At 41.5% G+C, this 26,444-nt stretch overlaps 1 protein-coding gene across 4 annotated transcripts; it reads right to left on the reverse strand.

Annotated features, from left to right (window-relative positions):
* Positions 1-333: 333 nt before the first annotated feature.
* On the reverse strand, positions 334-26,290 carry ccdc88aa (coiled-coil and HOOK domain protein 88a). 4 transcript variants are annotated; one of them, XM_088075776.1, is made up of 29 exons: positions 25,865-26,290; positions 25,691-25,782; positions 22,650-22,755; positions 20,386-20,455; positions 19,098-19,156; positions 18,923-19,006; positions 18,565-18,705; positions 17,766-17,941; positions 16,787-16,868; positions 15,665-15,823; positions 15,410-15,556; positions 15,104-15,248; positions 13,208-13,879; positions 12,907-13,112; positions 12,597-12,791; positions 11,918-12,048; positions 11,664-11,802; positions 10,974-11,147; positions 10,610-10,771; positions 10,182-10,459; positions 9,946-10,089; positions 9,653-9,839; positions 9,319-9,464; positions 9,000-9,092; positions 6,458-6,669; positions 5,767-5,844; positions 4,456-4,710; positions 4,227-4,289; positions 334-3,157 (listed from the first exon to the last, which is right to left on the reverse strand). In XM_088075776.1, exons 1-29 carry the CDS (start codon positions 25,925-25,927, stop codon positions 2,064-2,066), a joined length of 5,553 nt encoding a protein of 1,850 aa, XP_087931902.1. In that variant the 5' UTR covers positions 25,928-26,290; the 3' UTR covers positions 334-2,063. The 4 variants fall into 4 exon arrangements, with proteins under 4 accessions (XP_087931902.1, XP_042340556.2, XP_087931903.1 ...); XM_042484622.2 differs by having other exon boundaries at positions 11,664-11,805; positions 25,865-26,289; XM_088075777.1 differs by lacking the exon at positions 4,456-4,710 and having other exon boundaries at positions 11,664-11,805; positions 25,865-26,287.
* Positions 26,291-26,444: the final 154 nt, after the last annotated feature.

The raw sequence follows: 26,444 nt of genomic DNA on the forward strand, positions 1-26,444 counted from the left end.
TAAAAAAAAACAAAAAACAAAAACCCCAATTTAAAAAACACCCAAAAACTCAAATATTAAAAAAAAAAGACTGAAATATTTATCAAAATAGTCTGACTGATCAATCAACTAATCATTGTAGCTGTACTTTCATTAACTGTTTGGTAATTAATTTTATAACAAAGCAGCACATGTCAATATATATGTCACAATATGTCTCTTGTTTTTGTAGTGGAGTAAAAAAGTGCAACATTTCCCTATGAAATGTTATGGAGTAAAAGTATAAGTACCTCAAATTTGTACTTAAGTACAGTATTTGAGTACATGTACTTAGTTACATTACACCACTGCATATTTTACATAGAGGGGATCTTTATTTAAGGGAAAATAGTATTCAGGTATGCATCCTATTTTTTACAAGATTTACAGTTACTCACACATGAATGTCACATTTCTGCCAGGCTCAAATTTAAATTTAAGAGACACAGCAATCAGCATATAATAATTTAAAAGTTCTGTCTAAGTAACAGGACATAAATAGAAACAGCAGAAAAATGTTTGGCAAACACAAAAATACATAAGAGGATTGTCAGTGTGGTTCAATAAAGGTATACAGGCTTGAGTCACAACCCAATTTTAATGAGCAAAAGAAAACGTCTATCAATAAGGGACTGTTCAATATTTGTGAGGGGGGGAGGGGTTGGTGCCAAAAAGGGGAGGCATATCAAAGTTTTTTTTTAAGCTCAGGAAATGGAATTCTGCTTTTATTTTGGCTTAGAGGAGGGGCATACCTTATAAATTGGTTGTATTTAGTGTTTATTTTACGGCATATTTTTTAATGAAAACATGCCCTCCAAACCTGCTTACATATTACACCATTAATCATAGAAACTGCAAAAACAGAAATTATCGTTGACTTTCCAAATTTCTGCTGGTTCTTGAACACATTATGTGGGACAGACACTTCCATTTGAAAAATTACATAACCAAATCTAAGCTTAAAATAGTGATCAAAATTGCTTTTTTTCTATGTCTCATTTAAAATGTGTCTAATAATAAACGGTTTGCACTAACTAACCAGCATGCACCACAAGAGTGAAAAACCAATGCTTTTTTCAATTGGAACTAGGATTTCGTCATCAACTTTTCATTTTCAAACATCAAATGGTATTTTAAAATCTAATAATAATTCATGGTGAAGGGAGGGTCATGCATTTTCCCAGAGTCACTCAGGGAGGCTAAGGCTAACAGCTTTGTAGCTTTGGGGAGGATCAAAAGAAAAACAAAACAAAGTCACACCCCAACCACTGCCCACCTCTGATAATAAAGAACCGTCCCTAAGTCATTCGGTTAACAGAATTTATGCAAAAAGACAACCAGAACTAAAAGATAACACTATTCTTCTTTTAAACTATTACTCAGGTATATTAATATCACATGAGAGCTGGTAATGTTACTAAAGCTGTATGGAAAAAAAATCAGAACAAAAAGTATCTACACATCTTTTCATTTACACATAAAGATTACTGTATGTTCAAGTGATCAGCAGAATAAAATACAGCCATATTAACCCATTGAAACCTGAGCAAATTGGTTTTATTCTTTCATAAACATGGGGAGAAGGCAAGAAGCAACTTAAGAAGACATGACCCAAAAATGAGCAAAAAATAGTTAAAAAATTAAAAACAAAACAAAAAAACACACCTGAAAATGAAAAATGTATTTGAGTTTATGAAATTATGATAATAATTAGGGGGGATGATTTTCTAATAACCCTCCCCTCTCTTTTTAATCAAAATTTGAAATTGTTTTCTTGTCACCTTTTACTAATCCCTTGTAATTTGTGGAACATTTCTTGCCAATTTTTTCCCCATGTTTTTCAAAACCAAGTTGCTCAGGTTTTAAATAATCAAATACTTGCGAAAGACATCTGAACACAGCACAAAAAAAACGAAGTTAGTCCAGGTTTCAAGGGGTTAAATTACAGTGACTTAAATTGTGTGCTTCAGTTAATGTGATGAAAAGTCGCTTTGTAGCTTCCTGCTTTAATTCAACATTAATATTCTGTGATGTGGCCGCTGCTTTCATGCAGTTGTGAGCGGTTTGTCCCTCTCCTCTATCCCCGCTGCATTCTGCCTCTGCTCGTTCTCCATGTTGAGCAGTGTTTGTGGCATATTGGGAGTGGACTCCTGGCTCACAAGCTGACAGTTCTGCACCCGAGATGGATTCAGACAAAGGAAGGTCTGATTGTTGTCGAGAGCATCCAGACTGGTCGTGGTTGTGACCACAGTATCGCTGAAGATCGTGTTTGAGAAGACAGAGTTAAAAGTGAATGAGGAGCCAATAAGTGACTCCTGCACGGGGGATTTGGGCCCGTCTGTAGGAACAACAACCGTTGGGTCTCTAGGAGGTTTGACTGGAGGAATGGACTGACTGTTATTGGTCTCTGGTTCGGGTTGACTTGCTGCTTCTTCCTGATTACTGCTCTCTTCTGAAACCTGGACGGAGAGCGGGTCAGTCTTGACTGTCACTCTGCAGTCGCTGTTCACACTGGAGCGTCTGGACGATCCCTCAGCTGTGGAAATGACACTGCTGGCTCTCGGGAGACTTTTGGGTGACTTGGGCCCTTTCAGTCGCCCCTCTTTCCCCAGAGGAGTGGAGAAACAGTTGAGGCAGCCAGACATTGAGGATGACTTACCCTGAACGTACAGCACTGTGATAGGTGAACAAGCCAAGGCTCGGCTATTTTCAGCTTTCCCAGAGTTTGTTTTTGAATCCATCCCATTGAAACCTGGGTTCACTGTGATTTGACCCGCTGAGTCTGACGAGCGGCGCGTCACTTTCGCTCTTGACCCCCTTCGGATGCTCTTTGTACCCCTTGTGAGCCAGAAGTCCTGAGAGAACCCAGGATTTTTCTGTTTTGATGCGGACTGGATATCTGAACTCTGGCTGTTGGTAATGGGCATAGTGGAGGCTTTCTCCTTGTGCTGCTGCAGCTTCTGTGTGTGTTGGGGTGTGGAGGTGTCGCTGGGGGGCTGGAAGGACGAGGAGGAGGAGCAGCGGCGTGACGGGGGCTGCTGGACAGGGCTGCTGCCATTTGACCATGGCTCATTTTCCAGACTCAGGCTGAACTCACCACTGCTCTCACTCTGGGCTCGACTCGGGACGCCATTCAGCCCTGGAGAGAGATAGGATAATTTTTTCTGAAAGAGCCACAATGCACACATTTACACGTTTACCATAAAACTATATCAGATGTATAATCACAATATATTTGTAAATGAACAAGTCGTCCCCAAATCAAAGATACATATTTTCCCTTTTTTTTTTTCTCTATTTTTCAGTCTTCATTGTTTTGGTGTGAGTTGCTGAGTGTTGGAGATATCAGCTGTAGAGATGTCTGCTTTCTCTCTAATATAATGGAACTGTATGGCACTTGGCTTGTGGCATCAAAACACCAAAAAATATATTTGACAAACTCATCAGCAATGTCTTTTTCCAGAAATCATGACCTGGTTACTGAAAAAATCCACAGACCTTGTTGTGAGCAGCTTCATGTCATAACAATTTTCTTTCAACCAAACTACATCCACTGCATTTATCATGGCGCAGGAGGAAGCGTGCAACTGCTCATGGACCAGAGGCACGTACTCACGACAGTGCGAGATGTAAACATTAATGGATCCTCTTCGGCTGAGTTGTAACGTTAGCTAGCTCAGTGGTGCCCGGTGAGCTAACAACAGATGCATGCTTCCCTCTGCACGTGTTTGACATGGTGCAGGGTTTTGTTCAGTGGAAACAAAATAGTTTCAACATAAAACTGCTCACAACAAGGTCTGTGGATTATCTTGCATAGCTGGGTCATGATTTTTGGAAAGAGTTTTTTTGCACTAGCTGAGTGTTATTTAGTTCCATTATATTTGAGAAAATGCAGACATCTCTATGGCAGATATCTGCAACACTCAGCATCTCACACCAAAACCATCTAGATTGGCAAACAGCTGTACGAGTTAGAGGAAAAATATTGTACGTATAATTGATTTTTGGGGTGAACTGTCCCTTTAATGACCATCAGGGGGCATCAAAATCAAGTCTTTCTCTAACAGTTGTTGGACCCTTTGGTCAGCACAGAGATTAATATGAAACAAGGTCATGATTGCAATTTGATGGATTTGCTCTAATTCCCAAGCTGGTAATACATCTGCATGCTTGCTGAATCCTCTACACGGGAATCCACAAGGCTTTACCGTGATTTTGCTCGTCGTTGTCCTCAAATCCAGATGGCACAGCTCTGTCACTGGAATCCTTGTCTGCGGGGCAGAAAATGAGGAATCAGTGAATGGTTACGAGCGACTGACACTTCTCAACACTTCAATGCTTAAAATGAGAAAAGCACGAGAGCACCGTCTTTGCTCTACTCTCCTCTAAACAATGAAGATGGTGTGAAACATAACAGTGGCTCATAAATGCCTCTACCTGTCACCCAGAGCTCAGAAACATCTGGAACAATGTCGGTTGTGTCAGTGGTTGTGATGGTGACGTGGCCAGATGGTGGTTGAGTGGTGGGAGGATTAAGGTGGAGGATGGACAAGATTGATGTGGTAAGGGATGAGGACAATGCGTTCTTCCCGTCCTCCTCCATTTCAGCCTCTGACCCTTCGAGCTGCTCTGAGCTGTCTGCCCACCGCTTCTCCTCCAACAGGGCCGAGGGGTACGCCAGGCTGCTCAGGGCTGCATTGTCGGACCAAGGAGTTGAAGAAGTGGGAAATGAATGAGGGATGGGGGTAGACAGGTGAACTGGTCTTGGGGATTAGGAGGTATTTTTGTTCTATGGTGTGGAAAACATGTCAAGAGTAATGGTTTGTTTGTGGTTTTATGCTGTTAATCCCTACAGTGCAGCTGGCTTCTGGTAGTGCAGATCTCATGCAGCGTCACTGTCCTCCTGCAATGCAGCATTTCTTTGACCTCTGATAAAATACCCCAGATTATCTTCAAATATAGCCACTCTGCTCAAAAATGCTGCCAGTGCTTAAGTATGTAATATCATGTCTAATTTAGTTGGGTAAATGTGGTGAAATGAGGTTGGCATGGACACATTACTAACATATAACAACTGATTTTACATCAGCTGAGAAGCATCCTGGCTGATGAATCCCACTTAACCCTTTAAAACCTGAGCAAATTGGCTTGATTTCTTTCAAAAACATGGGAAAAAGGCAATGAGCAACTTGATAAAGAATTACCCCAAAATTAGAACAAAAAAACATAAAAGGTACATGAAAATTACCTGAAAATTAAAAAAAAAAAAAAAAAGACAAAGAAAAAAAGTTCAACAACATCAATAAATAAAAATTCAATTACCTGGAAAAAAAGTGAATGGAATTAATAATAATTCTATTAAATTTTAAATATTTAATTATGATAATTCTAAATAGATTTTTTTTGTACATTTCTTTCTTTTTAGCTTCCTTCCAAATAATTTTCCAAATGTACCGATTTACTTGCAAGTTGCAGAATATTTCTGGCCAAGTTGCTCATTGCCCTTTTTTCTATTTTGTTCAAAAGAAAGTAAACCAATTTGCTCATTGTCCAAAGTTCTAAATACTTGTGAAAGACATTTGAACGCAGCCCAAGAAAAGTTTCAAGGGTTGAACTAAGGTTACTTTGATGTTATGGCGTGCAGTAGAAGCAGATAAAGCATTGATACACTTGGTATTATCAAGTTAGCAGTGAAATAAAATGCTACAGTCAAGATGCGGGAAGACACCGGATCACAGTCTTTCTTACACATGGAACGACGGAAGAGGGACTTGACTTTGTCTCTGTCCTTCAGCCTGTTCCTCATACGGGGAAACATTTTGGTGGCTATTTAACAGCAAAGTGCAGCCACATGGGAGAGAGACAAAAAGGGATGGATGTAAGCAGAGAGAGGAATGTAAGGGAGGAGAGAGGTAGGAAGGGAAAGACAAGGGTAAGGAATGAAGAAATACATTAAGAGACAAGTAAGACACAGGGGAAGACATTTTGAGGACTGTTGAGGAAAGTTCACACACATCATGCATCATTATGAATGACCCTTTGGACATGAGACACACAAACATGCAATACCTGCATTATTTATGTTTTTATTAATCAGTGTTATTTAAAAATTAATTTATTTATAAGTTTTTATGTTTCCTTGAAAAATGAGGCTGAGGGGGAAGTTTTATCACATTTTGGGTGGATGTCCGTCCTTCAAATACAGCTTCATGTGTAGATGAAGCTGCTGTTGCTATCGGTTCACTCATGTCTGTCAGGCCTCTGGCTGTGAGCTGAACTTCACATGAACACACTCCTGAATGATCTTTGTGCCCTGCCTCTGATGGTGATCTTAATTCCTGGTCTATGGCTGAAGCAGTGAAGGATGGGCTCTTAAAAGAGACCCGCACTGCCAAGTCAATGGGAGATGATCTGGTGAATTCAAGAAGGTCATACTCACTGCTGTTACGTCGGGGTGAGATTGCATCACCTGCTGAGGTGGAGGCTGAGCCTCCAGAGCCATCAGAGCTAATGAAGGAGCTGTTGTCATGACAGGGGAGGTGCGGTTCAGCAGCGCCTGATCGTGTGGGTGTGTGTGGGCAGTTGAGTCCTTGCTCACGGCTATTGGATTTAATCAACTTTTTCAGTTTCAGAGTGATCCAGTTTCCACGTCTGTGTCAGAGCAGATAGACAAGAAGAAATCAGTTAATAACCAACCATGCAGGGGTGTACTGGAGCAGTGTAACCCCTGGGTAATCCCCAGAACTAAATGTTTAATGTGAGCAGAGGGTTGTGCCATGTCATATCGCCCACATTAACCTTTAATATGATAAGATATATTCAGAATGTGATAATGGCAATCTTAATAATAATAATAATGGCGTCATACCAGTACATACAACAACAACGAGGATGGCTGAAAGCGAAACCGCAGCTATTTAGATGTGTAATTTTTGATAAATTATATTTTGCTGTAATATCTATATTTCATAGGCTACCGAATCTGAATCTCACCATGCGACCGCTGGATTGTTTACAAATTAAAGATCTGAGAATTATTTTTTGTTCAGTTTTAACCGAATATTTGAGGACAAACGACATTTATGTTTATGTTCTCATATCATCAAGAAAATAGTTACAGCAAATATACGCTTAAATATCGTGATATTATTTTTAAGGCCATATCGCCCGCCCTGTAAGCAGAATTGTTTACAATCGCTACAACAGTAGAACTGCTATTGGGAAAAATTGTGGGCATCGCCCTTTAAGAGTAACCTGCTTATAGTTTGTTTAGGGTGTACGTACCGCAACATGAGGGTTAACAGACTACCTTGCTCATGTTGTATTTACCTGTGATTAGTCCATATCGAGAGAAACGTCACGTGTCTAAACTTGTGATTGGTTGATGGGCGGGGCCAAGAGTGAGCGTGTCTGAGATGAGAGACGGCGGCGCTGCTGCGAGTGTGTTTTTCCTCCTTTAAGGTAGCGACTAGCTACCAAAAGTCAGTCAAATTACCATTTAGTTATAGTTATATTCCTTAACAGGAATTGTGTTGTTCAGCTCAAAGTTTGTTAGCCGTACAGTGCTCCTGCCAGCAGCTGTCAGCTTTGTAAGATATCCTCTGCCGCTAGCATATCTGTTAGCTCCTCGCTAACTACTGACTCGCGTTGGATGAATAGACGGAAACCCGCCGGGTCACCAGATCAGGTCACCAGGTCCATGGATGTATTATGAGGAAGTCACGGGACCTGGTAATACATCCACGGTCCCGTGTGACGGGAAAGCACGGTGCTCCTCTGGGTCCGAGGGAGATCCGCTGCTGCCCTTCATCATCGCCACTGGGACTTAAACTGGACTCACATCTGCCTGTGGACGTTTGAACTGTGAGTAAACCGCTGTCGCTTTGCTCTGGTGAGTTAAAGCGACATTCAGACAGATTTGATAACACACTTCACTAACGAGCTGCGTTCAGTTTGTAACGGGGGTTATTTATTGTGTTTGTTGCTGGCTTTTTTGTTTAATTTTCTGTTTGGGTCCACAAAAAAAAAAACAGCAATTTGTAGAGAGAGTTTAAAGTGTCCAGACGCCAAAACAATTGCGGCAGATCTTGAGCTGGCCATTGAGTTTGGGGCCAGGGCTCGGGACCCTGCAGCTCGGGCGGTTTGGTGAAACAAGGAGCTGGCAACATTACTGTTTTGGATGACTTCACAGCTCTCATAGTGTTTTGGGTGCAGCTGTTTAAAGTTAAAAGGCTCTGATCAACCCACAGTAGTCTTCCTGCCCAGCACCGAACAACAGACTGACAAAGTGAATAACTAGCTGTTGAACCTAGTGAAGCATTTTAGCAGTAAAAGATTTCTTTGCCCCAAGAAGTTGGTGGAGACCAAAAACAGAGCTAAAACTAGAATTATTGCATCGGGGTTGTATGCCTCCACCAAACAGTCAAGTTGCAGTTTACACACATTGTGGCGCCACCTGGTCTGACATTGTAACATAATATTCACTTCTGTTTCAGCCAAAGTCAGATTTTTTTTCTTGTGTTTATAATTGCAGTGTCACCCATTCTGTTGCCATTTCCATCCTGACACTGTGGCACACAATGCTTAATAACGTCTAAATAAATGTAAGTCTCATGTTTTACAGACCTGTTCCTCAAACAAACAGATGAGGTGATCCTCTTTCGCCTTCATCCAAAACTGACATAAAAACAACGGATGGCTGGTTAGCTATCTAGCTTGCTATTTCCACCATGCTGCCATGTTACACTGGTTACAGAGAATGAGGAATAATGTTAAAGTAATGCAGCACTGTCAGCGTCTGTCAGTGAGTGCACCGTGTTTGCGCCTATTTAATTTGAAATAACAACAGCCGATAGGGAAACAGCAACATCACAACATTAGTCTCACTGACCAATGGTCACTCACTCACTGAGTTTCGCGTTTATATGGCTGGCCTCGCATGCTGCGGTCCACCCAAAAATCTTAGTTAACAGCCAACTTACCTGCGAGGAGGCGATGGCTCATAAAACTTGTACTGGTCCATTATCTTTTCCTCCAGCTTCTCCTTCTGCCTCCTCAAATCATTAAGCTTGTCACTGAACAGAGATAGGCAGAGACAGAAAATAAATAGATAGATCATCAGTTATAATTTCGTGCCTGCTTTTCATTGTGTATTAGTACATTTTGTGCTTTCTGCAAGTGCTAAACTCTTAGCCTTAATGTGTTTGCTCATTACCAAACGAGTGTAACACACTGTAAATCCACACGAGACCCTGTGTAATGCTACTTTATTTTGTCATGGTGTTGGACCTATCTGCTTACATGTACTGTCGCTCTTCAACGTGAAACAGATCCTTGCTCTCCATAGTCTGCTCCAGCAGGGTTCGGTTCTGGAGCATCAGGGTCTCGATCTGGCTGAGCAGGTGGCGATTCTCCTCCTCCAGGTTGCCCTTCAACTGGCTCAGCAGCTACACATCACATACACAAGCAGCCATAAGTGCACACGTAAAACACTCACTATCATGCAATTATTAAAACACACAAAAATAAAGCATTACTAATACATAAAGGCATCTCATAGTCAGTTACATGGTAAATGTACGTATATTATTTAATAGGAAATACCACACCAGCTCATCCTGATGCATGTCAGTACCTCACACTGGTTGGTGAGCTTTGTGGAGGTGATGTCCAGCTGCTGAAATTCCTTCTTGAGCTTGGAGAAGTCAGCCTCAAGCCAGGTGTGCTCCAGTTTGGCTTCATTCAGCTGGCTTTTGAGCTGCTTGTGATCTGATGTCAGTAACTCGTTGTCGTTGAGAAGCTGACGGTATGTTTGATTCAGCCTTTTAAAAAAAAAAAAGATGCATGTGATGTTTATTCCCTTTGTGTAAGCCCACATTCATGCATTAGTCTGGATGTGCACCAGTGTGCATTCTTGTGCCTGCTCACCAATCCTTCTCATCACGGAGCCTGCAACACTCAGCAGCAGTGGTCCTGTGCTGTTCTTTCTCCAGAGCCATCCTCATCTGCTCCTCTTTCAGGGCTTTCTCCAGGTCTTCTAGCTTGGTCCGCTGCTGCAACAGGCTATTGTACCTAAAATATATCAACAATACATACATGAAAAAACACCCACGACCATGCAGGGATCTTGTACAGCATAATATGACAATAGTGTCTTCCCCCACCTGTCCTGCAGTGTGCGATGCTCCAGCTCCAGTGTTCGATGTGCGTTTTTCAAACAACCTTGCTTGCCCATCAGGGCCTCGTACTCCATGGCTTGCCGTTCGTGCAGAGCCGCCAGCCGCTCGTGATCTCGTAGCAGCTGCTCATGAACGCTGCGCATCTCTTCGCGTTCCCGTATGGCACTGTCCCGCTCACTTTCTGTGCCCGACTGCTGCTGCTGCAGCTGAGCGTTCTGAGCCATGAGGGAGGCGCTCTGTGAGTTCAGAGTGGATTTTTCCACCTGAAGAAGAAAGGTACCCAGTTAATAAGAAGTTAATGCAGCACATCAGTGTGTACTGTCTGCATGCATCCTGATGCAGAGGCTTGAATATATGTAATCAGGGGCTGTTATGTTAAGTTTACTACAGAGAAGAGTGTGTCACAGTGGCACCTGCAGGTTAGCATTGTGCGTCTGCAGAGCTGTGTTGTTCTCCTGCAGTGAGGCAGCCTGCCTCTGCAGGGCGAGGATCTGAGCCTGCTGACTGTCAGACTGACTCTCCAGCTGCTTCAGCTGGGCTTGCATAGCCTGACGCTCTGCTTCCAGTGTCGCGTTCTGGAGGAGAGACGTGAAAATGATTGTAAAATGTGACATGAAAACTGTGGGGTAATGTTAACCTCATGGCCCTCACCACATTGTTTACTCTATTATTAACATTACATCAAGGGCAAGTGCTAGTGTGTTTAAAAACCAATAGTACAATTTTTGAAAATGTATTATTAAAGGTCGTCTACTTTGATAAAGGCCAACAACGTACATTCCTCTCTACTTCAATGAGACGGTCTTTGAGCTTCAGCAGTTCTTTGGTGGCCTCCTGGCTTTCACGCAGCCATTCGCTCATTGCCTTGCCAGTCTCTTTGGGAGGGGTGGGACTTGATGCTGTCCACTCTTCCTCCTGCCTCTGCTGCAGGGCCTCGTAGCTCAGCTTTACCTGTGGGATCAAAGGTTAAAACCCTGGTTCTGTAGCAAATAAAATAAACTCTTATATCCATAAGAGTTTTTTAAAAATCAATCTGCACTCTAACAGGCATGGGTGGATTATGAGAGAATGGACCCTGGGCACAGACACTCAAAAGGCCAACCGCTTCTCCTACATAAGACTAAGACACAGACTTTGTGGTGGTTTTGCATGTCTTTGTTGTCATTGTGGTGTGCCTGTGTCTTTTTTTAAGATATTTTTTTGGCTTTTTACCTTTAGTATGATAGGAAAGCTGAAGAGAGAAAGAGAGAGGATGACTTTGTGTCTTTGAGGTCATTTTGTGTCTATTTCAGTTTCTTGCACTCTCTGTGGTCATTTTGAGTCTGCTAATTTGAGTGACATTTTGTAGGTGAAGGCCGGGTGCGGGGCCCTGACACTGTGGGACTCTGCAGCTGTGCCCGGTAGGCCTGTTAAGTAATGTATTTATGCTAACAAGCCTCCAAAGGTGAGTTTTAGGTCACAACTTACAGTCTTGAGCTCTCGGCGCAGCTGCTGGTTCAGGGTGGACGATTCCTGCAGACGAGCCTCTAAAGCTGCCATCTTTTCCTCTTTAATCTGAAGAGATTTTTTCAGAGATGACTCTAACTCTGACTCCAGCATCTTGAACCTGCTGCATAGACAGAAAGAATAAAGGACCAACGGTGGCACTATAACAATCCTATTTTCTTATCATATTAACTGAAATTTTAACAAAATGGGAATTCCAAGGCGAATGTAAAAACCTGTTGTCCGCTGCCTCTTGTTCAGCCTGCTGCATACTCTCCTGGTTCAGGACCTTCATCTCCAACTCATGGGCCAGCCTCTCCACTTCATTGTCTCTCTGCTGGGTCTTCAGCTTCTCGCTCACCAGCTCCTACAGATGAAAAATATATGTAGATTACAGTACAGACTAGGGCTGGGCGATAAATCGATTTTATCAATTAATGCCGATTTGTGCCGATTTTTAAAATGAAAATCTAGATTTTCTCTTTAACTTCCTCCAGAACTTAATGTTTTGTTTTTTTTTTAAACTATTTTGTGATATGCAGGCCTGGTTAAATATAACCAGCAGGCCATTGCAGGTGTGACAACCTTAGGACATTAAATTGACATTTACAATATATGAATACTTTTCAAACACTGTTATACCATCACAGATGCAAAAGACAACAACAAAAAACTTTTTTTTACAGTATTCATTATAGCTTTTGTCTATTTTTTTAAATAAATGCTTGAATGTAGAGTTTGGTGAGTTGTGGATCCTATTGCATGTGAGTTGCACATGTACATTCTGAGAAGCCCTGTAAAACACATGCACACTGCTGCTAAAAAACATGCATTATCAGTAAAACATCAGGTTAGGTCAAAGCAGACTATTTATAGTCAGCGTAAAATTGGACAGCACAGACTTCCCTCCCTCACCTCTCTGAGGGTGGCCAGTGTCCTCTGGTCGATAGCGGCTTGCTTCGTCAGTTCTCTGTTGTCTCGCTCCAGGCCTTTGACCCTTTCAGCAGTCTCCCTTAACCCCTCCACCTCCTTTACAAGAAAACGCATTTCTCTCTCCAGACTGGCCATACACACATTGCTGCTGTCTAAGTTGGCTTCTTGGATTTCAGCCTGAGACAGAGGAAGGTAAAACAGTAGCCATTTCATTCAGGAAAAACATCTTCCAAACATTATCCTACCTTAAGTTTGCAACTGACACCTTGTCCTAGAAAACCAGCCTACCTACCTGCTGTCGGAGTCGTCGATTCTCTTTCTCTAGCTGCCTCTTTTCCCTCTCTAAGACTGTGGTTTCTTGCTCTAGACTTTGCTTCTCTGTCTCTAGTTGCTCCAGGCGCCGTGCGGAGATCCGAAGTTCCTCTAAAGTGGCCTGCAGACTCTGATTCTCTGCCTCAAGCTCCTGGACCTCAGCCTCCAGGCGCTGAACTTTACGGTCTACAGAGTCGGAGGGTGGTTAGAAAAAATAAACAAATTAGGAACTGCATGATTGCATCACTCTCTGTAATGTTGATTTGATTCACAGATCTAACCAGTGTTATCGAGGGAAGTCTGTAGATGCTGATTAACCGTGTCCAGGGCCCTGCACTTGGCCTCCAGCCGCTGTGTGTGCTTGCTGGCATAGGAGGGGCGTGCTGGCAGACCTGTGAAGATGCTGTCGTGGCAGGGACTGCTGCTCTTCGAGCCAGGGGAGCGGTCGCGTGATCCAACAAAACAATGGAGCCTATTGTGATTGTTTTCTAAGACTTCCATATCGGACATCAGTTCTTTGAAATGGTCTCCACTGTCTTCATCCTCTAGCTGTCCTTTCTCCTGAACATGAAGTTCTGGATTATCTGTGAGGAGGATCTCACTCTGGACTCCCTCCACCTCCTCTGTGTGGAGTGGCTGATTGCAGTTTGTATCTCCTTTTAGCAGCTGCTGTGTGCTGAGCGGGGAGGCATTAGTGTGGTTTTGTATATTTGAGCAGGAGGTTTTCAACCCCATGGGTTCATCTGTTGATGAGGTACAATTGTTGGTGCCACAGACCACCTGGCAGACGTGATCACACTGGAGGTGATGGCCATGTTTGGGCTGCGCGCTGTCGTTAATGGAGGCGGCTCTGAGTTCCTCTATGGTCCTTAAGAGACTTCGGTTCTCCTTCTCCAGCTTCAGCATCCGACTGCGGGTCCTCTCACTCACCTCCTCGCTCAGAGTCTGCTGACCTTTACACAAACACATAGTGACAATTAACTGAGGGAGGTCAGGACTTGAGACAGACCGACTAAAAGACAAGTTGTAAACATTTAAAGGAGCTGTTAGGCTTTTTCTGACAAACTCGTGGATACCTTTTATTACGTCTGCGCAGTATAAATGTTTGTTGAGTCTAGCTTGGCTCATTTAGCCCATTGAATGTCTGTCGGATAAATTGCAGAAGGTAGTGACGTACAAGTATTTAAGTTTTTAAACTTGAATTACAAGCACAACAATTACATTCATTTACAGTAATTAAACTTAAACATAAAAATACTGATGTTGTTAATCTGTAAACAATTAACAGCAGTGCTCTTTAATTACAAATGAGATTGAGACAGATTTTAAAACCCTGAAATGAACATGGGCCAGACATTTTCAGCAACCTATTTAAAACTTTTATTTTTAGTTTTGATAACAAAAAAACACTAAACAAAAATGTATGCTGTAAAAAAAAAATTAAAATAAAAAAAGAGAAAAAATCATATATCTGACCCAGGCACATGATACTGTTCAGAAACACACACACCTCACACACATTTTTCATGAGGTCTTGGAAAAGTTTTCAGCAAAAGATATATGATGTTTTTTTTGATTATTAAGCACAACTCATGTTTTGAAAAGCTACTAAGCGTGGGCAAAACTGTGTCACTGTATAACTTGTGAAAGTTATAATGGCAATGGTAGCGTTGCTATTCTGATCTGTGCATCCTGCCCCGTGGTACTGCACATGTGTAACTCAACCAAGATGAGAAGCAAGCAAGATTGTGCATTCGTTAACTACCTTTGGACAATATATGTAGTTTACATATTTTATCTCATCGGTATATTAGATTAATGTATGCTGGGCCACTCGGAGGTTACTCCTGGGCTGGATGTGTTGCGCAGCGCACCAAGTGAATAGATCATCTAAGAGTCCATGGACATCCAGTAAATAGTCTAGGCCATGTGTTAGCAGGCGTTCAAACTGCATGCAGAGACATAAGAAGATGCATCGATATGTATTTTTTGACACTTAGAAAACATGTTAAAAGAAGGCAGTAAGTGCAAATAAACTGAAGCACTCATGCATACATTTATTCAGGCGTGATCACACTTCCATTATCAGTATCCATTTCCTCTCTTACTCCACCATTCAATCAGTCCCGTCCATTCAGCCCCCCACAACTTTATCTTACTGTATCACCAGCTCTTACCCTGAGAGTTCTCAGTGGTCTTGGAGAGCTGCTCTAACTCCCAGCCCAGGTGCTGGGACTCCTCCATGCTCCTCCTCTGAGCCAAACACAGAGCCAGGTTCTCCTCCTGCAGCTCCTCAATGCGCCTCCGATCTGCCTCCTTCTCCTGAAGTGAAGACACAAAGGTATCAGAAGAGGTATAAGAACAGACTCTGTTGTGGGACTGGGTGACCATTAAATCTACAAGCCGACTGAAGCATCTAATGTGAAGTTCTGGATGTTTTGGTATTATACTGCAACTGATCTCCTTGTATGCAGACATCTGACCTGTTCCATGTCATGGACCCGGGCCTTCAGCAGCAGACTGTGCTTCTCCAGCTGGTGGATTTTATCGGAGCGTGCCCTCCAGCCCGCCAACTGATCCTCCAACACCTCTTTGGTCTCCTGTAGCACCCTGTTATCCTCCTTTACCTCCTGAAATACGCAAACATACCAAATAATATGTGTGATTGTTGCATCAGAGGATTCATTAATTTGTTTAAGCTCCAACCATATTTAATCATAATCAATGACCGCATCAACCTCCACTTTGGCCTTGTAGAACTCCATCTTGTGCAGTTGCTCCCTGTAGCGTCCCACTTCACTCTCCAGCTTGTCTGCCTTTATGGCTCTTTCTCTCAGGGCGTCCAGCTCGTCACGGTAGGTGCGGGCTGCGCGGGCGTCTATAGTCAGCTGGGAGTTCTGGTGTAGGTTCAGACAGAGGCATGATTTACAACAAAAACTTAGAAAATGGTGCTCTGCGCCATTCTTTTTCCAAGTTCTGGAAATCTTTGTGTCCCTCGGCTTATGTTGGTTTCATGTCAGCGTAAGTTTGTTATTTGTATGTAAAGTTAGTTGCACTGATGAATGTTTTGATATTAACAATAGATCAAATCAGTATTTGAATGAGTCCAGAGAATTATCACCCAACTCTGCATCTGAAACTACCCTTTATCTGTTGCCCTTTTGTTTTTGGCTTTTCTTGTCTTTCAGCTCATTGTCTTGGTTTTTAAAGGTCCACTACTTTACAATTGTGGCTCTGTCTTACAGCTCTCATCTGATTTTGCAGCGGTTTAACAGGCAGGTCTGATAACTGTCCTCTATTGGTCCTACACCAAAGGACACAGACAAATTTAGCACCTGGTTGGTGGAGTATTTAGCAGCTAAAAAGACAGAGATTTCAGAGTTTGGTGAAGACAAAACCAGAACTAAAAATAGAGTGTATATTGGATTTACATACATCAGGTGGACAGAAACATGAATACTGAAGTTGCTCTGTGTCTGCTGGATGTCTAAACAAGCAGATATTTGCTCGGACATTGTGTTAGCTTGTTCCCAAAGTGCCCAAAACATCCATTGATCTTGCTTAAATTTGCAACAAATGTTTGGCTGTTGGAAACATATAAACCTTGCGAACTTGTACAGCCACAGGGTTTACACGGAGAACACAAATTGAGATCTCCTATTCAGACAAATCCACATCAGCTTTGGTTATATCTCTGATTCAGAGTTCGGAGGTTAAGATTTGCTGCCTGTCATTAAGCATTGCTCTGCAGCAAAGTGTGGTATGCAATAATCTGCATAATCTGCAGAGCGGTCAGAAGGTTTACTGCGTGTCACCATCAGAAGGAGTTGCAGTTTCTTTGTCTCTGTCTGAACTCAGACCTCCTGCTGGATCGTCTTCAGCTCTGCCTCCATGTTCTCCAGCTCATGTCTGCAGTCCAACATCTGCTCACTCTTCTCCTCTCTGGATGGGTCAGATGTACAGTGCAGAAAGACAAGCAGGCAGTCTGGTTAGTGTGGACTTCTTTTCTGCAATACTATATTGCATAATTAAATACTTTTAAATACTGTAAATGACTGAATACAAATCATTTGGCTACAAACTTGCATTGTGCAAATTTAAATATAATTTATTTCAACAAAAAAAAATAACACTCAAACCCCATTTTCCCTCCCACATGTTGTCAAGAACTAGATTCATGCGGGTTCTGATGTGTATATGCACATGAACTGTCTTAAGGACGGGACCGTGCATGATGCTTTAAGTGATATTGTGTTTGCTCAGAGGCAGCAGTGTGTGAATCTGAGCGTCCCAACGAGAGGACAATACAGCTGAGAAGATGGGATAGAACGCAACGATGGGACTGAGATCTTGATCGGATCAGGGTTAGTGTGTGTGTGTGTGTGTGTGTGTGTGTGTGCTCTATCCGCTGAAATGCAGAGCCAATGTGGGTCAGTGGTGGTGCACAGCCATGGAACCTGCCAAGCAGGCAGTAATGTGGGCCAAACTCCCAGGGGCATCTCTTATCCTGTAGTATCCCTCTCTCTCTCTTTCTGTCTCTCATTCACTCTGTCTTGGCAGTTCCCCAGAGGACAGGCCAACTCTTTACAAACAGCCATCCTGAATTGAAACTCATACCAAATCAAGAGACAGTATCAAACTCAACGCAACGTTTTGGAGAATTTCTACCAGTGTGTAATTTTGTTTTCATCTCGGAGCAACAGTTCTCCTATGCTCGGGGCATATTTGATGTAAGGTGCTTTTATGACTGTGAGCTTTTTACTATTTTCCCCTCATGTTTTGTTGCTTAACTAACTGCTTTGTATCTTTTTGAAAATAGAATAGCAATTTGGCACTCACAGTTCTTGTCTTAGTCGTCTGATTTTGGCCTTAGAGTCGGCCAGCTCCACCACCAGATGTTGTTGAGTCCCCGACTGCCGCGGCATGCTGGGAGAGTAGCTGCCGGACTGTGGGCTGGCGGGGCTATTGAGCAAGCTAACCACACCTTCCTTTTCTTGCATCAGCTCGGCTATAGTCTGCAAAAAGGACAGGTTACAGATTAGTTTTGGCATGAATCAGTACCCAGTTTACCTCTTAAAATCTGTGCACTCAAGAGTAGAATTGTAAAAACTTGATGAATGAAAAGTTTTAACTATCTACACGTAGTTTTCATCTCGAATCCTGCGCAATTTGTAGCCACTTTATACCCCAAATATGACTTATTGTACACAATATGTTTGGATTTATATGCAGATTCAGATGAAACGTTCTGTAATCTCGTAAAGTTCCAGTGTGTAGGATTTGGTGGCTTCTAGCAGTGAGGTTTCCTTATTGAAACCTTTCCCATGTGTCAAGCATGTTGGAGAACTACAGTGGCCTATGTGAAAATATGAAAGTGCGAATGGCCCTATCTAAGGCCAGTCTTGAATTGTTCGTTCAGATGATTGAGACATTGTGGAAGTGAACCTGCTCCATATGTAGATATAAACGGCTCATTCTAAGGTAACAAAAACACAACAATTCTTATTTTCAGGTTACTTTAAACTTATAAAAACACAATTATGAAAACTACATACCATTTATGCCAATATTTTACCCTTAATCCTCCACACTAAACATTTAAACTAACAGAATAAATGATGACATCAAATCAGTATACCTCCAGATGAATGTCCCTCTGGTCTAGCATGTGTCGGAGGTGCGTGGCCATGTTCCTCGCGGCAGCATCCAGCTCATCTGGGTGCACCTCACCGGACTCCAACCACTGCAGATCCAGCACGTTCTCCTGACTGTGGGTCAACTGGGCAACATGGTTTAGGACAATCAGGGTGGCAGGAAGAAGCACAATGTAATGTGGAAGAATACAAAGTGCACAAATATCCTCAGGATGCAGCTCCAAAAAGACATGTACAGTTACTCCTTTACCTTCTCAAGAAATCCTCTCTTCTCTCCAGAATGTCATATAAACTGTATTCCTCTTACTATACTGTATTTCACTAACAAGAAAAGCCAGATACCTCCTGAATATGTGCAGCTATGGCGGCTTTCGTATCAAAATCAAGCGTCTGGATCCTCTCGATGTACTCCTCTTTTTTCTCACACTGGAAATAAAGATGTAAACAGATTTAGATCTCTACAGCGCATGCAGGCAGTCTGTTTCAGGTTTTCTGCACACAGATTGTCTACGTTTACCTGGACTGCACACCCCAACAGCAGCAGCAAAAGCTTCTTCATTTCCTCCAGACTTTGTTCTGTGGGAGAAAAAAAGTTCATTATCTGAAATAGAAGTTATCAGATTGAAGTATTGAGGGCTTCTGGCTGGTGAATTTGGGTCACCACTTGCAGAAAGCCTTACCATCACAAGGTTGTGCAGTTATCAGACTGATAGAGTGCAATTGAATTAAAACTGTATCAGAAAGGGCTAAAGCAGTCTGTCAGTCAGGAAATACTGTAACTATTTCTTGTTAAGTGTGACTGCTTTCAGTGCTGGGAAGCCTTTTTGGGGGGAAATGCCACCTGACTTTCATTCTTCACCAGTTAGGAACAAAGACTATCATGCATTTTTCACTGTATCATTTCCCACATGCAATGAACAATTAACTTAAGTTTCATAGGACTGTTTTTTTCATTTATTTTTTCAAATTAAGGATGTGTACTTTTTAATTTGTCATAAATTTCTCTTAGATCTTTTCATTTGACCCGTTTTAGCACGGACACACGTCTGAATCTCAGGTAAATTAAAGAAATACTTCACCTGCAAAATGACCCTTTGTATATCAGTCACTCATTGTGTGTTCTATTAAAATTGTGAAGAAAATGTTTTTTCTCACATGGATCCAAGATTCATGCAGAATCCAAAAAATGAGAAAATTCTTAATGAATTGAAGTAAATTCAGGCCACATTTAACAAAAGCAAAAATATATCAGAACACCAGTTTACAAACTCCCACACAACTTGTGCGGTAAAATCCAGATCTCATTTATCCAGTTGTATGCTCAGTACTTCCACCACATGCATTTTACTAAAATCTTACTTTTTGAAACATTCCCACCTACAAGGAGTGTGCCTTGGCAAATGTGTGTATATGACAGCAGAGTTCAAATGCATCCTTTTGCATCCATTTGAACTCTGCATGAGATGTGCGCAGAAGATGCGTGACAATTTGTAAACTTGTGTTTTGATGTTGTTTTGCTGTTGTTAAATGCTGCTCCCATTTACCTTAATTCATCAAGATTTATCTCCATTTTTGGATTCTTTGTTTACCGTGGAGGCACATGAGAAAAAAAAAACAGAACATATTCAAGGTAACAAGGGGTGAGTAATTGATATACGAAAGGTCATTTTGTTGGTGAAATATTCCTTTAATGGAAATCAATTTAGTGCTTACTGAGTATCAGCAGACAGACTTATCAGGCTTCCAGCCACATACTGACTTAGCAGCTCTGATAGAGAGGACAGATGAGCAATAAAAGAGCATACCACAGTATGGAGTCCTGCCAAGCAGCAGCACGTTTGGCAAAGGAATCATGATTAATTGTCTCAGATTGTCCTGCAAAAATAAAACAGAGAAAGAGACGAGGGAGTTGGATGGAGTTAAAAGGAAGATGAGCACTTTTTAGACCAAACTCAAACAAGAACAGAATACGGCACTCGCGATCTAGCCAAAGTGCTTGAATGGACAGGGACGTATGTATGTACAGCACATAGCAGCTGCTTCAACGCATGTATAGAGACACAGCCAACAAATGGAAAAGCAGTTAGACTGGGTAGATGACAGAGCCAGTTTCCCTGGTGCAGCACTGAAATCCACCAAAATGGTTTGGTACAGCCTTGAATCAGGCTATAGGTGGCTCACCATGTACGCGTGTGCTCAGGATGTGTGCTGGTTTGTGTGTAGTGTAATGTTTGTTAATAGCTCCTAATGAGGCAAAGTGACCGTGTAAAGTTCAGAAAACTATTAGCAATTCCCGTATGCAGGAAAAGCTACAGTTGACATTTAGCCTTTGATGTAATCCAGCCTGCACCATTTTCCACTGACTGCCACAGTTGAAGGAAAGTTCAACCAACTGGCCATGAATCTCCCATCATCCTCCATGTTTTCTTGCTTATGTGTGATTATTAAGTGTGGAGCTGAGAGCAAACTTCAAAGTCTTCACGGTATTAAAAAAATCTGATCAGGAAACTTGTTGTGAGGAGATTGAGGAGGACAGAGATTTACATATGTTTGTAATACATGGCCTTGAACTAGATTAAAAAACAACAGCATCTTACTGTTTATCATTTTTTGTGACTAGACTAACTTTATTATGCCTTTTTACTTACAACTATTGTATTTTCAAAATGCACTTTAAAGAAGATAGTTTTACAGTTTTGGATAGTCGCTCATTGTCCCCAGTGGGTCAGTCATGCTGACTTGGTGGTCCCTGATTGTCCCTTTAGAGCCACCATTTAGCTGAAAAATTGTCAAAACAAGTTTGTAAAAGTTACTTAGCTGTTTAGCTAGTTTTAGCTAAGCCTTAGCTCGCTATAACAAATTTGGTATAATTTTTACAACTGGCACTCAATAATGAGTGGTTAGTTCTTCATGGATCCTTTCTGCAGCTTGATTAAATGCTGTCTGATTGGTTCAAAGTGGATCTGGGGAATTAAGTAGTGACTTGCTGAGAATGAATAGCGTTAACATGCATTCAGGAGAAATGGAGATTCATTGATTTTTAATCAACATACGTTTTATATTTTGGGCTTGAGGGGAAGGTACCAAATACTTTTTGAGTCAGAAGGCTCAAATCTAAGTGAAGTCACAAGTTTCCGCTGTTAAAGTTCAAGTCGAGTTATTTTTTATTTTGTCAAGTCTTAAGTTATCAAATTTGAGTCATGTGACTTGAAGTCCACATTTCTGGCATTTAGCATGAAGCACTGCTGTGCCTGTCCTCACAGAGCTGTTAACATGGCTCTAGAGACTTCTCAGTCTTATTTTCCAACCAGTTAAGTCTAGTCCTTCAACTGACCTTACATCTTAAAAATAGCCAGAATTAGACCAGCATGGGTGTGTTTTTCACACAGCAGCAGCTAAAAGATGCAAGAGTTGCCCTACATCTACTTTTACTGCAGTGCACTTGATTAGGGGTTATTTTAATGAGCAAAGGCATACATAAAAAGCTGCAGACTGTCTCAGGCATAAATGAATTCTGATGTTTTCCCTTCCTAACAGGTCCTTGGATAGAGAGCTGCATTGCTAGTCTGGAGAACTTGATTGTCCCCTCCTGATTTGAATGACTTTTTTCATGCTCTTAACAGAAGAAAGCTAAGCTCAAATTGTGCTTAATTACTCTGACACAGACGGCAAATCCAAGATTCGACATCAGTGTTGTCAGCCCATAAATCTCGTGACTTTATGTGTCACTCTGCAGCTCTATCTGTGGCTCTGCCTGCGGCTTTACAGGGGCTCTAAACTTGCTGCTGTGCTGATTACACAGATGTGTATACATGGCTGATATTTAGGGCGCGCATCTTAAGAACTAGTTGATCTGCTGGGACATGTGCTACCATCTGATTTTGTGTGAGTCATAGTGTGCGTGATGGATGATTCAAAATTGAGGCAGAATTGAAAACTCCCAAGTCCAATGTTCAGATATCATAATCCCATGTAGAGAGAGATGGAGAGCTTAGCAGCCTGAATCTTTACACATTATATAACATATTATATGGCTGAGAAACAAGGGGAGGGAACATTCAAAACTCACCAGATAATACGTCTTGATTTGCTGCACAAGGAAGTTCAGGTTCTGGATCCGCTGACTTGGATCCCTGCTCACTTTGTTTGTTCCCTGAGGTGTAGCTGAGGGATTTCTGCAGACGGGGTGAAATAAAAGGCATTTTCTTTTGACATTTCTGCTATTCACACACGAACAAATGGTTGTCAGTCGAATGGAGTGAGAGGAAACTACAAGCTGGCAAGAGTCTTGGCACAGAAATCACCATGAAAACATGTATGAGGTCTCTATTCATTCCTAACTTTAGCCTGTGTGACGTCATTCCTTTCAGCTAACAAACCGCACTGTTTTTGAGCCAAATGGGGCGGCATTAGACTTTCTACCCAAAGGACACCCTTTAGCTGGATTCCTAGCTGTTGGCTCTGGCCCTAATGTAGTCTGGAGTTATACACTATAGCTGAAATTGTATCATTTGTGAACACTTGTGCAGTTATTTAAGTCAGACTTCACCTTATTAATCAGTAAAGGTAGCCACCATAGATGTAGATTTTGTGGGGGACGCAGGGGGCAGGCATCCTCCTCAAAATTTCAAACTTGTGCAGTTTGTCCGCCACAATAAAATCATTAAAGAAACATAGGACTTGAAGTAATTGAAGACGTTTACATCCTAAATTGATGCAAAAATCACACATTGTTGTATCAAAATTCACCATAGTGCCGGAATTTAAGTGTTCGACGTGGGGCTAAACAATTAATCAAAATATTAGCATAATCACAATATGGCCAAATGCAGTACCCAAATGCAGCATTTTTTGGTAAAATAATGATTGATAAATGTCAGCATAATCATTTTATCTATTTTTTTGCAAAAAATTAGAAAAGAAATACTCATTTCACAATATCTGTAAAAATCTGTCAAAAAATTGTAATATGATTTTTTTTCATATCCAGCAGCTCCAGCTTGATGCTCAAAACTTTCTGACAGAGGACCCCCAAAGCCCCTCTTTTTCTTAGGTGTCATAAGTTTTCATTTGCTAGTAACGAAACGGAATAAAATTTATACCACAAATGTATTACAAACGTATTTCAAGACTTGGAGAAAGAGAGACAGAAAGACATCATGTATGAAAGAGAGACAGGGATGCTGTGTAGCTGCCCAGTGCATCACATGTTTTTTAGTCTGTTTGTCTCCATTTCTGTGCTGTGTGTCCTGTTTCTGTGCCTCCTCCCTCCCTCCCTCCCTCTGTCCCTCCCATCTGTGTCCCAGTGCCACTAAACACCAGCAACAAGGCCCTAATCCCAGAGGGTCTTCCAATCCAAGAGATTATCCCGCCTCTTCCCCTCCCCTCGACGCAGCATTGTTTTGCATTTAGAGCTGGTTATTGTGACCCTTAGGGGATAAGTGGGATGAATGGATACTGTAGACTTGGGGTGGCTAGACAGCATTATCCACAAGTGCATTGGGTCATCAGTTTTTTACCCTTTCTTTGCAACTCTTCAATTTCAGTTTTACCATCAACATCTTAAGTGTCTTATCATCCCAACATGAAGACTAAATACAGGGTCTCACCGCCTGTCAGCTGGCATTGTGAACAGCCAGGGGACTGGCAGTTAGTGTTTGTTAAGGGTGAAGGTAATTCCCTCAGAACATAAGGCACCCAAATCATAATCTCGTAAGTAGCGTCTTGACAGTATCTATGATGTCCATCATGTCTCTGTCCATTTGCAGTCTTTTACCTCTATCCCTCAGTGTCCCTAACATTCATGCTAATTCTAACATTTTGAAGGAACACTAAACCTGTAAGTAATGAGAAAGTTGCATTTAAAGGATGCCGCAGACTACAAAGATCCCCTTTATTTCCGCAGAGTGACAAAGCCTGTACTGTTGGTGCCTGCATGTTAGCAGACGCTTCACACTGTACCAGTTGCTGCCATAGTTGGCATGAAGGGAGAAGATACTTCATTCTTGAAGAAAAAAAATTCTGAGATTGAATCAGGATGCATATGCATGATGTACGAAATAGGGATGCACGATAATATCAGCATGTCAGTGGTATCAGCAAATATTGGTTTTAAAATGAAATATCAGAATCGGCCAACCTGCTAATTTCTGCTGATATCATCAACGAATTTATTTATTGCTGTTATTGGCTAAGTGAACATGTACAAAACATCAACCCTAAGTTGAGGTATTTTTCATATTTTGCTCAATGAATGAAAATTACATACACTGAAAAGCATTGTATTTCATATCTCCATCTGCTGATGGGTCATCACAATAAGAGTCTGCATAATATGATGTTAATTCGACTACAGAAGAGACATGATCACGAAATTTAGGTGGGTGAAAAAGTAGATATTTTGATATTAGTATTGGTTAATGGCTAAATGAGTTATTTTATATTAGCGTATTGGATATAAGCAAAAAAATCAAATATTTACCTCTTTAGTACTTTATTATCATCATTAGTTTGATATAGCAAATCGATGACAGCAAGCAGCTTCAAAACACACGCTACTAGAGATGGGTTTCACCAGAGGCCTCATGATACGATATTATCACGATACATTAGTCAAGATGCAATATTATTGTGATGTCAAACATTTTGTGATATGCAGAGTATTGCGATAACATATTGCGATCTATTTGTATTTATTACCTTTTTTCAACTGTATTATAAGTATTAATTATGATTATGTCCGCAAAGGAAGAAAATTGTCAACATCTGTTTTGTCTAATAAGATAACGTTTCTCACTTCAATAATTTTTATTGCAACAAAATGAATCCAGTGGGCTGGAAAGGCAATTGACTTTATCATTCTCGTAGGCTACCAAAAGTTTGTACTGGTGTTATTAATTATTAGTATAATTATATATATATATATATATATATATATATATATATATATATATATATATATATATATAAAAATCGATACTGGGCGTCAGTACAATATTGCCACACAAAATATCCCTATACTATGCTGTAATGATTTTTTCCCCTACAGGCTACTTATCTGAATATCTGTGTCAAAATAAAAGAACAAAACAGTGGCGTTCAGTTACTTACATTTGTGTCATTATGTCATTCAAAAAGACTCCATCCAGTAACTCAGAGAAGTCCAAATGCATGCCCCCATCATGTGGCACGAATGTCTTCACCTAAATAACAGAGAGATTATTCAGGAGGACAGATTGATATCACACTGTCTGGCAGGAAATCAGAGCCTCCTGCATTACTTACCCAAGTGACAAGTGGGCTCAGCATGAATTGATCCAGACAGGGCAGAAAAACTCCACTTTCCATCGTTACCAAGGTTGTGGCTGATAAGTCTCAACAGAAAATCCCAGATGTTTCTATCAGGAGGGGACAACCCGGTAACTACATCTTTTTCGGAAGTGAGGAAGTGTTGCAGAAGTGCACCATCCAAATCGTCCCATCCATCTTTTTTGCACTATTTTCCTTTCGGCACTGCGGTTTAGACCGTCGGCGTTTTCACTCTCAGACTCCTCAAACAGCAGCTAAACGTCGCAAAGTGCTCAAGCACTATCTTATCCGCATTTTGTCCCGCAACACCACACACACATACACACACACTAACATCCTCCGTGGTCCTCTGCTGCAAAGGCATCTGCCGTCAGCCCCCCTCCTTCTCCTCCTCCGCCTCCTCCTCCTCCTCCTCCTCCTCCCAGCTCTCCTGCTCGTCACCCAAAAAAGAGTTAGCAATGATGTCTTTTTGAAAATATATATTCAACAACCCAAACTGACAGGTTGTGCGATTTCCTCTTAAAAAACACTCAGACACCTTAACATGACACGCTCC

Source organism: Plectropomus leopardus, chromosome 3 (assembly GCF_026936395.1).
Source record: "Plectropomus leopardus strain MGB_pleo_1.0 chromosome 3, ASM2693639v1, whole genome shotgun sequence".
Classification (NCBI taxonomy): domain Eukaryota; kingdom Metazoa; phylum Chordata; class Actinopteri; order Perciformes; family Serranidae; genus Plectropomus; species Plectropomus leopardus.

What these genes read in the sequence shown, in the direction of transcription:
- ccdc88aa (XM_042484622.2), bottom strand. Translation starts at nt 25,927, where the DNA reads ATGGAAAGTGGAGTTTTTCTGCCCTGTCTGGATCAATTCATGCTGAGC. An exon ending in AAATCAAGACGTATTATCTG is followed by an intron (nt 20,456 to 22,649) that starts GTGAGTTTTGAA and finishes TTATTTTTGCAG; the next exon opens with GACAATCTGAGACAATTAAT. An exon ending in CATCGCACACTGCAGGACAG is followed by an intron (nt 10,090 to 10,181) that starts GTGGGGGAAGAC and finishes GATATATTTTAG; the next exon opens with GTACAATAGCCTGTTGCAGC.